Source organism: Cyprinodon variegatus, unplaced genomic scaffold (assembly GCF_000732505.1).
Source record: "Cyprinodon variegatus isolate N-32 unplaced genomic scaffold, C_variegatus-1.0 Scaffold520, whole genome shotgun sequence".
NCBI lineage: Eukaryota > Metazoa > Chordata > Actinopteri > Cyprinodontiformes > Cyprinodontidae > Cyprinodon > Cyprinodon variegatus.
In genome coordinates, this window is record NW_015150973.1 from 428,881 (window position 1) to 441,135 (window position 12,255).

General features: G+C 37.5%; 2 protein-coding genes across 3 annotated transcripts; one reads left to right on the forward strand and one right to left on the reverse strand.

Annotated features, from left to right (window-relative positions):
- Positions 1 to 554: 554 nt before the first annotated feature.
- LOC107095009 (beta-crystallin A1-1-like) lies at positions 555 to 5,137 on the reverse strand. Its single transcript, XM_015390961.1, has 6 exons — positions 4,977 to 5,137; positions 4,584 to 4,649; positions 4,382 to 4,500; positions 4,139 to 4,280; positions 3,773 to 3,915; positions 555 to 773 (listed from the first exon to the last, which is right to left on the reverse strand). Exons 2-6 carry the CDS (start codon positions 4,620 to 4,622, stop codon positions 626 to 628), a joined length of 591 nt encoding a protein of 196 aa, XP_015246447.1. The 5' UTR covers positions 4,623 to 4,649; positions 4,977 to 5,137; the 3' UTR covers positions 555 to 625.
- Positions 5,138 to 8,248: 3,111 nt separating this feature from the next.
- Positions 8,249 to 12,080, forward strand: LOC107095008 (beta-crystallin B1-like). Of its 2 annotated transcripts, XM_015390960.1 has the most exons (7): positions 8,277 to 8,297; positions 8,888 to 8,933; positions 9,262 to 9,334; positions 9,418 to 9,536; positions 9,937 to 10,069; positions 10,328 to 10,470; positions 11,245 to 12,080. In XM_015390960.1, the coding sequence occupies exons 3-7, from the start codon at positions 9,269 to 9,271 to the stop codon at positions 11,411 to 11,413; spliced, it is 630 nt and encodes a 209-aa protein (XP_015246446.1). In that variant the 5' UTR covers positions 8,277 to 8,297; positions 8,888 to 8,933; positions 9,262 to 9,268; the 3' UTR covers positions 11,414 to 12,080. The 2 variants fall into 2 exon arrangements, with proteins under 2 accessions (XP_015246445.1, XP_015246446.1); XM_015390959.1 differs by lacking the exon at positions 8,888 to 8,933 and having other exon boundaries at positions 8,249 to 8,297.
- Positions 12,081 to 12,255: the final 175 nt, after the last annotated feature.

The following is a 12,255-nucleotide window of genomic DNA, read 5'->3' on the forward strand; positions in this document are numbered from 1 at the left end:
TTTCAATTTTAGAAAGAAAATTAAAAAAATAAATAAGAACCAGATTATATGTTTTGTTTCTACTTAAGGAAAATTCAACATCAGCACTTGTTGCCTTGCACTGAGATCCAGTACAACTTGCTGGATTATTCTAATCTTAACTTGACTGATGATGACACGTTGCAGAAAATCAACAGTTCCCATAAACATTTCTGGAAGAATAAAATAAAAGAAAAACTCAATGCCCTCCAGGTTAGCAGCAGACTTATTGAGTTGGTGTTTATTTTAAGTAGCCCAGTCCTTCTTTGTTCCTCCCCTGCATCACCATAGTCACCCACAAACATTAGAAGTTACTCAGCAATGCCCAAGGGCCTCCACTGCTCTGCTGCCTCTGCCTTCTCACCTCATGAGGCATCAGTCTGGAGCTTTTCCTCATTGTCTCTTGGTTTTTTTGTTTGTTTGTTTTTCCTCTTCCCAGTCCCTTTTCCTCTCTCTTTATTTGGCAAGAAAACCAACTTTGTGTAAACATCTCATTTAGAAAGCTCCAGAGGGTCCTGGACTTATAGGTTAAATAGAGGAAAATTATGAAGAATAGAAGAAGGAGGAAGAGGTAAAGGGTGAGGTTGAGGGGGGGCAGCTGCAGGCCTCATTGCTGGATTCGACGCAGTGACTGAACCTGGAAGGACTGAGCATGGGAACCCCACTCTCTGTAATGTTTGTATTCGCCGCCATGGCGGTCGCACTCCATGATGTATTGGTAACCACGGTAACCTGGAAACTGGTAGCACACCCAGCTGTGGGATAAAAGAAGAGGAGTTATCTATAAGTATCTGTTAAAGAGATAAACTAAGTATTAAAAATAAATTAAAAACTGTGGAAGATGCTGAAAATTCAAAACCTTAAGTGTTTTAATTAGACATGGACAACTTTTATTGTCATTTTGTATACACAGAGTGTATACAAAATATGATTTCGTTTGGTACAGCTTTCATGACATTTCCAATTCTTAAAGTGCAGCAGTGACCAAATGTACACAGTGTGGGAGAAAAAAAACATGCGTCAAAGCATTATCGAGAGCCGCCATGATGTCCCTTGTGGTAAATTGTGGTAAAATAAAAGAAAAAGACGTATACAAGCAACAGTTAGATACATGCAACTTATCTGTCAGCTGTGGGGTGGACAGATTTCCTATTTATTCTTATTAATGTGCAGTATACTGCAGGGGGTTTGGCACATTGTGTGTTGCATAGTTGTCTCCTTACTGCTGCTGGGAATAGAAAGACTTGGTTGTATTTTATGTGGGTTTGCACTGTATTATAATCAACCCCAGAACCTCTGTAATTTCCTTTAATTCTAAGTGGTTGCATGTTGTAAAGGAAAAGTATTCAACTCTTTGATTGTTTATTACCAAAAAAAAAAAAAAAAAAAGCAAGGAAAAAAAATGTCAGACTGTAAAGTTAACGGATGTAGTCTATCCAAATATACCTCATGAAATATTCTGTTTTAACTTACTAAATGGTTAAAATTTGGCTTAGGTTTCTATTATATCCCCTTTATCTACCACCTCTTCTCTGGCAATCACGTCGCTCTCAGCACTGCAGCCTGGTAGAGTAAAGATGCCTAAGTGCTCTTGGAGCGGTTCTCATTCATCAGGTTTGCATTCTGCATTTGAAAAACTTAGCAAGGTGGAACCTAAGAGGAAAAGAGGATTTTTTTGTTTTTATATAACTTGACTGTAGCTGTAGTATTTGTTATCTAAATATACTTGTACCGAACATGCATCTAACTTTCCTTGTCTGTTTATCCAACCAGATCAGATCAGTGTCTGGTAATATAGATGTGGGATTTTTATTTCTGTGACATTTGTGCAATGCTTTTGTGCAATGCAGTGGAAGTCCCAACATTTTCTTTTCTCCTCCTTTTTTTTCTGTATCACACCAACCTTTAGCAGAGGGGTTTTTTTTTTCTCCCAGAAAACCTATTTTCTCTGGCTGTGATTTTGCACAAATATCCATAAATTAGGAAATTTCTCTTAAATGCATTCATGGTGTCATATTCAAATGTTGACTTAAGTCTGAAAAGATGATATTTGCATGGTAGAACCAATTTAGGTGCACATCTAATTTTGCATCAATTTTCAAAACTAGAAGGACCCAAAAATATATTTACCTCCGTTATTACTCAGAAATACCTTGTAAATATGTTCTTCCTGGATGCATTTTTAACCCTGTAATGCCAAATGTATCCTATTTGATACATACGGTTTCTGAAATGTTTTGCGTCTGACACTTTTGCATAATTTAATGGTAAAAACTTTGCTCAAAATCCTATTGTACACAATCAGATATGCCTGATAACAGAGGGCAGAAGACTACACAAAAAATAATCTTGACTTATCGCATAGTAATAAATTGCTAATATCAAAAATTTATTTCTGTTTTTTCTTTTTACGTATTTTGTTAAAAGGCCAAATAAGGACTTCAAACCAAAAAGAAGTAATTTTCTGTTTTGTTTTATTCTTGGATCGGGCTTTAAAGGGTTAAAGATGCAGCCGATATCTTACCATGCAAGCAATATGAAGAGTTGCTAGATTTGTGAATTCATAGGCACAGTCCCAAACCAGCCCCTAAACACTAACACTAAGCTAAACCCTGCATCTGCTTGTTATCGCAGAGTTAAGGGCCATTAGGGGCCGTCCCAAACCACATAGTGGGTAGGGTGAGTGGACCGTTCAGCCCTTAAATAGTGAGTCTGCATCATTGCTAGCTCGCTGGAATTTGACAGCGGGTGTAACGGCAAACTAATAGCAGAGGAAAGACATGCATTCAAATATAAGTTCTTCTGGATTGCTGCAGCTCCATCACAATGACAGTAAATAAGTTAGGGAGGGAAAAAAGATGTCATTGATCCCAAAAGGGAAGGTTCTCTTTGAGGCCATATACTTTTTTTTTTTTAAGAATTTGGCAAAATGTTTGATGGCATATCAACCTGCGCTATAGCCAAGCACATGTGGCATCTCTGTGTTGCCATAGCAGCGACTGCTTTTCTTTTCTGTTGGAGGAAAGAGGCTGTCCCATTCTTATTTATTCCACCCACCATCACTTAAGCTGCCCTCCAAAGCTGTGAGTGTGACTTCCCTGGGAGTTAAGGGGTAGTTCATAGTGGGTGGTTTGGGATTGGGCAACGAACCTCTGAAAATCAATGTTGTTAGAAGCTAAAGAAGCATTAGCCTCAAATACAGAAATGTTTCGAACCAATGAGATGCGGTGATGTGTATGGCATCACCAGATGCATCAGACTGAAGCAAAACAAACATGGCTGTGCCAGTGGATGTACTTATAAACAATATGATCCGTGTTAGCTGGAATAATTTCTTTTTGGAAAAAAGAGCAAAAGGACACAACTTGTGCCTTTGTGGAAAGATGGGAAATGTTTGTGTGTTCCTACCGACTGGATTTGATTTACCAGTTAACTCCACTAAATGTGAAACAAATCAAGAATGTGATACGTCACAATATGCGATTGGCATGAGAGGCAAGTGCCACATGGTGATTTACCCAATCAGCTGGGAGAGTATTACTGAATGTTCCTCCACTTTTGGCAACACTGGAAAGGAGCCTTTCCAGATGGATACTGTGTAGAATTCAAATTGAACTACATGTATTAATCTGGTTTATGCTAGGCTATCTGATATCACCCTTTGTGTTTAGAGGTGCAATCCTTCCAACACAGGCAGGTATCAACTGTTTGAATGCTATGATCACATTGTATGCATTTAGAAGTTGACACTTACGCTCCGCTCTGAACTTGCATGGATCCAATCTCATTTTTCCCCCAGCCCATAGCCTGCAGGGAGGGGTAGTCATCATTTATCTCCCACTGACGACCCATGAAGTTCTCCCTCTCAAACACCACAATCTTGGACTCCTTATGGTTCTGCTTTCACAAAGAAAAAACAACGGTTAGTGTAACCCAACTCAAGGTCAACCCTACTTCATTTTGCATTGCTCTTTACGTGTTTCTATGTTAATGGCTGCTTTGAATTGCTATTTTATTGATGTAAGTCAATTTTGGTTAGAGTGGAAGGGTGATTCTTAGATATTAATTTAATATTGTTTAAAGAGTGGGCAAAAGCTGACAATTTGGGTGAGAAACGCACAGCACAGCAGATGGGCCGAAAGGACATCATCCTCTCGATGTGGTAGGCATTGCTGCCACTCCATGACTCCCAGTGAGGATACTCTCCTCTCTCCAGCACAAACTGCTGTCCACAGAAGCTGGAGTGCTCATATCCTGCCCAGCTGTTCAGCAGAAAGACACACAAACACCGCATGATGCATCATATTAGAATATTGGGAAAGGAGATATTTAATCTACTCGTCTTGTTTTACTTTCCACTTACGCCCCACACTCCACCTTGAGCGAGCGAATGTTGTTGATGCTGCACTCCATGATGTTCTGACAGGCTGAGGTGAACTCCACACGCTTGCCCTGGAAGTTCTCCTGGTCATAAACTGTGATCTGGAGAGAACATGTCGCATGTATACTCACAACTGTATGTAATTTGCTTTTAGCAATACTCAGTAACAAATAATCCGACTCACCTTCCATGGTCCCAGAGGGTTGGGATTATTTAATGCCATCCTACTGTGTATTTGTATCTAAAGTCCCTTTAAAACAGATATAGAGATATGTGCAAAGGGTCAGAATTATGTCATATTTCAAATTGGTTGTGTGTAGAATACATTGCATGTTTTAGGTTTGCTGAGAGCATCAGTCTAAATTTAAACCTGCCTGTTGGGTTTTACTCTTTACTCTCAACCCTGCAGGTTGGATGTAAATACTATGTCCAAATGCTCTGCCAGCGCTCAGTCCATGCATGTCCCTGTCTGACTTCTATGTGTTTGTATGACTCAGCAGAATGGCTGCGCAAAGAAAGCATAAAAAATATAGCACATCTTTGACCTGCATATTTAGGACTGTGATAAAAGACTTACCAAACTTTCCTCCAAATAATAGTTGCTCAGCACTCACAGGAGCTTCCACAAAAAGACGTCCTAAACTCCAAAATGAACAGGGCCTTTTTATACATGTTGGTGCTGAAATGTAACCAGATAGGTATGGGTCGGGGCAGGAGTCAGCACATTATTGGTCCTCTTCATTGTTTGGTACTGAGCTATTGGGCTTTAGTGAGCTGCAGCTGGACTGAACGGAGGGCACTGTGCCCAGTGCAAATAGGCAGAAGTTTTAAAGGATTCATGTCCAAGGGGCCGGGCCGAGTTCTGGCACAGCAGAGATCAGGAAAAAGGTCCCAGTTAGGTCATGACAAGTGAAACTAACCATCATCAACAACAATAAATAAATAGATAAAAACAATAAAAAATAATTACAGATTTGATCTATTTTAGAGTGGAAATTAGAGTTGATAAAAGATCTTTCCAAAATAAAAATAAAAAATCCAGTTTAATCATCTATCCCTTTGTAGTCGTTGCTTATTACTATCATGCCCTTCATTTCCAGTCCTTTCATCTCTGAATGTACATCAGTCACACTCTCTCGCCTAATGACTGGACTGAAACATACACATTCAATCAGGGTTCAGATATCTATACACAAAATATCCAGAAATGTTTACAGTCAGGCATGTATTAGTACAGACAGGTGGCCATTAACATGCCTGTGGGAAATGTGTGAAATCTCTAATGTAATCATTATGTCCAGTGGCAAAATATAAAGGCTACATTAGATTCCGGGCAAAACACAACAGTTATGAAATGCCAGAGAATTGTTATTTTTTGTCTTGATTTGTGAGACTTTTAGTTAAGATTTATCTGTGTTCTGTCTGTGCTTTAGGTTTTTGACTCTTTACTTTTCTTTCAGCCTTCTTTAGTCCATCCTGTCCACAGTTGCAGCTCTTTCTATTGATTACGCTTAGCTTGTCCTTTTTCCAGCAGTCTTCCACTTGTGTTAAAGTTCCATGCTGGTAATCTTTCTGCATCTGCCATTTTGCTAGTGTTTTTTTTTTTTTTTTCTCTGATTAAATCAAAATTCAGTTTAAAAAAGTAGCCCATCTGACTTTTTTTGGAAACAAGCTGGAATGTTTAATTTTTTGTATCCAGCTGGGTAGTGATTATGTTAAAGTTGCCTCTTTTATTTCTGTTGAAATTTTCTGTTATACAGCTAACTAGAGGTGCAATTACAATAAATCAGCAACAAATGGATTTGGAATCAGTTTTAGGATTTCACAACGTATGCAAGTCAAACTCTTAGACATCTAATGTATAAATCTAACTAACACAATAAACTTTTTGTATTTTTCATTACAGTTTTCTGATTAAATTCTATGTGTTTCTTTTTGGATTACCTTTTTAATTAATCATTCTTGTTTTGTTAAGTGTAATTTAGATTTTATATTTTGTTTTAATAGATTGATATGTCTGATATGAACTCACACATGGCAAGTCGGTTTGGTTTTTTGATTTATTGATACATGAATTAAAATTGTAAATGGAGAAGTGTCTTTTGTCTTTGTGATTAAAATTGCTTTGATAAAAAAACATATATAAGTGTGAAAAACTATTTGATTGGGATTCAAACTGAATGAGATGCTAGTTAAGCATTTAACTGCAAATAACATATTTTTTTAACCTTTTTTTTCTGTGAGAGTTTTTCTGTCTCATCATTTTTAAATTACATAAGAGTTAACTCTGTACATAGATTGTTCCACAACAGGATGTATGGTAGTGATGTGAGATAGCCTGACTAACCTTTGTTTATGCACAGCTTCAAACACAGTAGATGATGTACAGTGTAGATGTCTGGACCAAAGGGGTGTGTCATATGCAGAAAGAGTCCTACATTTAAAATAAGCACTTTAATCTGAACAGATCCTTTTTTATGAGATAAAAAACGCATTTGTCCCAGTTTTTTGATTGTGCTAAAATTGACGGCTCCACCTGTTACAATGCCTTACTTAAACCATCCTAGATCTATTATGTTTCAACTGATTTAGTACTAATTTGCTGCAGTTATAGTAAAGAAGTTGTCAAAATGACTTCCAGGACTCTTGGTTAAAAAAACACTCTAGACAAAGGTAAAAAAAAAAAAAAACATATTGTATTTGTTTCAACAGAAATAAACCAGATATAGTAACATATGTGATATCTATTCCATTGGAAAAATTCTATTCTTTTATTCTCACACTGGTACCAGAAGGTTGAATTAAGACTTCATGGTGGTTGAGCCAATCTTGATTTATTTCAGTTGTTTTTTTTCAGGCAATGATTGCTTCTGATAACCAGACGATAAATGCAAAACAGGTAGACTGCTGGCCTTAGTCATTAAGTCAGAAAATTATACAAAATGCTGCTGCCAGAGTCCTGATTAGCACTGGGGAAATTACTCAGAATACACTCTTCTTAAAATTATGCTCTGACTACTTGTTTCTAATAGGAATCATTATTCCAGCATTCAATAATTTTTTACATTGAAAGTCAGGTATGAAATGCATCTAAGAGATCTGTTCCTTCAGTGCTTTTGGGATGTGGCTCAAACCCCAATCAGCAGTAGTTTTGTATGTTTCTTCTTCCCAAAAAACCTGAAATGTTTTCATTCTTCAATTAATTTTGATCATGTCTTTGCTTCTCATTTGTTTTTAATTCAGATTTAATCTCTTTAATCGTATTTAATGCTTAGATTTTTAACAGCTCTTCCAATATTGGACCTGCTTTTCATAAAGGCCATAAAGTAAAAGCGAGACTCCAGCACCACTGAAAAGTGTCAGCCATTCCCATGTCTGAACAAAAGAAACTCCGTCCCATTCCACAGTCAGCACATTTACCATCCCGGGGCTCAAAGGCTTAGCTGCAAATGTGAAAGTAAAAAACAAATGTGGGAAAATAGAAAAAAAATATCATCACAAAGTACATGTTGGAGATGACAGAAGAGTTAAATCAAAGATAAAAAAAAAGGTTGAAGATGTTGAAGAAGGTTCAAAGCCTAAGATTAGAGGTTTGAGTGTGAGTTCACATGTTCTATGAGCTTGCCACCAACTTTCTGCTGATGGCAGTGACTGTCCTTAGCCCCCAACAATGTGGCCATACAATAACCCCCCCACCCCTGCTGACTGAGCACAGATCACCAATGGATTACTAAAATGACCTTTGGCCCACCACCGTGCTCCCAGCATTTCTGAGCCAATGAGATGCCTTGATAGATTCGCCCATGAGGTGAATGTATATATATATATATGTGCAGTCAGAAGGCCTCCGTCCATCTCTGTCTTCAAGGTCGGTCCATCACAGCCTTCAGTTGTGACTGTAAGTGTCCACAGCAATTTCATCTGACTCTTTCTAGTAAAAATGCTTGGATATTAGAAAGGATACTGTGGTTTACTAATTGGGCAGACTAGAACAACCAAGCCAAAATGGACTTATTTCAAATTTATTCTTTACCTTTGGACTGAGTATGTGGATTACTTGCATAAATTGCAGTGTATTATTCAACACTGATTTGTTAATGCAACATAAAATCAGCAAGGATGATTACCTTAAAAACTGGATCCTGGACAAAACAATTCTGAATCTTCTGCAATGAGAAATTTTTGGAGAATAATACGAATCCAACGACAGGGAATTTGCTTTTGCTATGGGTTTTAGAAGTTTTTCTGCAAATGCAAGTAAAAAAACATTCCCATTGAAGGTCTGGTTTGTTAAAGTAAATGATATTTGTTACTTTTTTCCTTAACTTCTCTTTTTGAGTGAGTCTTTCTGAAACACACTGGAAATTTTTCAGATGCAGAACTTATACAACTTTAGGCATATATATATATAAAAAAAAAGAAATGATCATGTGTAACACAGATCAGGAAGGCAGTAGCAACTTTTTCCGCTTTATTAATATTTTCTAGCTTGAAGAGAAGACAAGAGAAAAGGCACGAATCCTGTGTGTCAGTGGTCAGTATGTTTTATCTCTGTCAGGTGTGTATGCAGGTGCAGGAGAGCACCTTCAAAAGGCAATATCACAGGATAAAACACTGTCTTTACCATTACTGTGCATGAATTAGTAGTAATTTTAGTATAAATGAAAACAAATATAACAGAAAGAAAAATGTTTCTATAATGCTAGTTATTTGAAGTACTCTGATATGTGCATGTCCTACTCTATTTTCTTCAGTTTTCAATTGTTTTGTAGGATGCATAAAGAAACCACATTGCAGCAAACTCTTACTCAACTTTATGCTTGTAAAAGACATTTTTTGTTTTGTGATTCCTTTCTCTTTAGATTGATCATGTCTCACTCAGGTGCTCAGGGCAGTATTGGCAGTCACCCTGCTATTGGCCTACGCAATCACAAGGTACTTTAAAAGCTAGAAAATAGTCCTAATTCCAAACAAATTTTTTTTCCTCCATTTTTCCCTGTCTTGTTTTTTTTTTTCAGATATACCTCTATGAATATGAAAACTTCCGAGGCCGTAGGATGGACCTGTTTGGAGAGTGCAATAACCTGTGTGAGAAAGGTTTCAACAGAATTGGCTCCATCAGGGTAGAGTGTGGCCCGTAAGTCTTCAAACTTGTCTAACTGACTATAATTTAATGTAATATAGTGGACACAACGTACTTCTATCACTTTAAACAGGTCTGCTCATTCTCCTCTGACATACACAAGGCATTTTTTCCATCCAGAAAGCAGCTGCTTACTGGATGATTTTTGTTTCCTGGGCAATAATGTAAACCTGAAAATTGGCTGAGTGGGAAAATCCCAGTGGATCAGCATGCCACAGTCAACCACTGCCCTTTCTATCCCATTCTGATGCTCAGTTGGAAATTGAACAAGTCATCTCCACCACGTCTAAATGGCAAAATACATTGAGTTGGTGCTGTGTGATTGACTGGTAACCTGTTTGTTTTAAAAAGATACTAAACAGATGCTAAAGTGCCTCTCTTTCTCATTATGCAGCTGGGTCGGCTATGAGCAGCAGAACATGACAGGTGAGATGTTCATGTTGGAGAAGGGCGAGTACCCCCGCTGGGATACCTGGTCCAACAGCTACCGCTGTGATCGCATGATGTCAGTCAGGCCAGTTCGAATGGTACGTTCACACCAGCCTATTTATACTCCTTTCTATTCCGTTCATCAGCCCCTCATCTAATCCACCACTTTTTGAACTGTCTATTTGATGCATTATGCTTTTGAACAGATGCTTTTAAGAGTGTATTTTAAGACTCCTTCATTTGTGATTATTTTTGCTTAAATGTTTTTTTTTATGTAATGTTTCTAAATGTTGCTTGCTGAATCTATTTAAAACATCAAAAGCCTCCACAATAAATGACCAGTATACTTTTTTTAGGATCCCCAAGATCACAAGATTTGCCTGTACGAAGGAGCAAACTTTGAGGGCCGTAAGATGGAAGTGTGTGATGAGGATATTCCAAGCCTGTGGTCCTACGGCTTCCAGGATCATGTCGGAAGCATTCAAGTTACTGGTGGAACGTAAGTCATCTCTCCTTTTCTTCTTCTTCTTCTACTTTTGTTTGTTTGTTTTACTTATATTAGTTATCTATGCCCCAGTATAGGCACCTGTTTGGTCACGTTTAGAAGAAGATTACAGAAAATGACTAATATTAAGGGAAAACTTTCCCATTTAGTGATATTAAAAACTAAAAAGCATGAAGGTAGTTTGTTATACGTGGCTTCCTACAATCTTTACTGTTAGAGAAACTTAGATTGGGTCTTACTGAGCTTTTCTGTTTAGGTGGACTGCAATGTTTTTGTAGGTTTCCAGTTTTGCAATGTTCTCCCCATTTGAAATTATTCTTTTATGACCAAAATCTGATTTAAACTTCTTCACAATGTAATTCAGAACCTGCCTTCTGTGTGCCTTTGTCTGTAAGGTGGTGTTTGTTCAATAATGCTCTCTAACCTCTCTAAACCTCTGATGCCTTACCAGAAAATCTGGTTTAAACTGATATCAAATTCATACAGACTCTATATCATAAAAAGTAGCCTTCTTAAGGAACACTTTGAATATTTTCAGTTAGGAAAACACAAGTTGAAGCCACACTTTCCAGACTGTTATCTGAACATTTTAAAACCCATGCATCATTTGTGTTTCACTTCACTATTATGTACTTCATAATGTTGATCTACCACATAAAAGCCTGATAAAATAAACAGAAATTTTTATTTACAACGTGCACAATACTTTTACATTAGATAAAAACTTAAATAAAATATAAGTAATATCTGTTTCTCCTCTTCACACAGCTGGGTGGGTTACCAATACCCTGGCTATCGTGGCTACCAGTATGTGTTAGAGTTCGGACCTTTCAAGCATTGGAATGAGTGGGGAGCCACTCACCCTCAGATCCAGTCCATCCGCAGGGTGAGAGACATGCAGACGCACCGCCGGGGCTGCTTTGAGCTGACACCATGAATAAGAGAAAAACAGACTGAAAGTCAACATTAGGGATGTCACCAGAGCTGAAATTTTCCGCAAGGACAGCTATAGTTGTTTATCTTATGTTTAATGAAAAGACTGGATGCTTTAAGGTCAATGAATGACTAAGAGTTATGTGATAAAAAAAGAAACAACTTAAACAACACATGCCCATACTTCAAGACAAAAAAAAAAGATTATGTTCTATTTCCAAATGGGGGATAATAGGGTATTGGTAGCATCTGTTTACAATGTTCTTTTTTGTTTTGTTTTGGGGTTTATTTGCATGCAACCTTTTTTCACCTACTTTCTTATGAGTTTCAAGCTGAAACAATGTCAATGAAGCAGACCTCTCCATCTTTCTAAAATTACATAGGTTTGTTTACCATATCACAGCTTAGAGGGCAGTAGCATGGACAGTTCTCGGGTTAATACTGCAGTAAGCTTGTAAGGTAGGGGGAGGCACTATCTCCTCATCTCCAAGATTGAACCCAGATATCTCACAGCCCCAGAGGGCTGCACAGAGCTATGGTTTACTGAATCTATATCCTTTTTCCAGCCTGTAGATGGGGCTGTCCTGAAGTTTTAAATTTTACATTTTCTCAGGGATGCTGGCATCTGAAAGCAATGTTCTTATGGAAATCAAATGAATGAAAATAAAACATCTGAATCTATTGCTTTATTATTGTTATTATTATTGTTGTTGAACTGTTCATATGTTATTGTCTATAAGGCCTTTTTCTAAGATTTTTCTTTCCAAATAGAACACATAGATTTAAAAATGCCGAAAAATGTAGAAAACCTATTGAGCTTGTTGAGAGTAATAATAGGGTAAGGTC

Excerpts from the sequence above, each read along its gene's own strand:
- LOC107095008 (XM_015390959.1), top strand. The coding sequence starts at position 9,269 with ATGTCTCACTCAGGTGCTCAGGGCAGTATTGGCAGTCACCCTGCTATT. Across the intron at positions 10,070-10,327 it reads CAGTCAGGCCAGTTCGAATG|GATCCCCAAGATCACAAGAT; the intron begins GTACGTTCACAC and ends TACTTTTTTTAG. Across the intron at positions 10,471-11,244 it reads ATTCAAGTTACTGGTGGAAC|CTGGGTGGGTTACCAATACC; the intron begins GTAAGTCATCTC and ends CTCTTCACACAG.
- LOC107095009 (XM_015390961.1), bottom strand. The coding sequence starts at position 4,622 with ATGGCATTAAATAATCCCAACCCTCTGGGACCATGGAAG. Across the intron at positions 4,501-4,583 it reads ACCCTCTGGGACCATGGAAG|ATCACAGTTTATGACCAGGA; the intron begins GTGAGTCGGATT and ends TGTTCTCTCCAG. Across the intron at positions 4,281-4,381 it reads CTCAAGGTGGAGTGTGGGGC|CTGGGCAGGATATGAGCACT; the intron begins GTAAGTGGAAAG and ends TCTGCTGAACAG.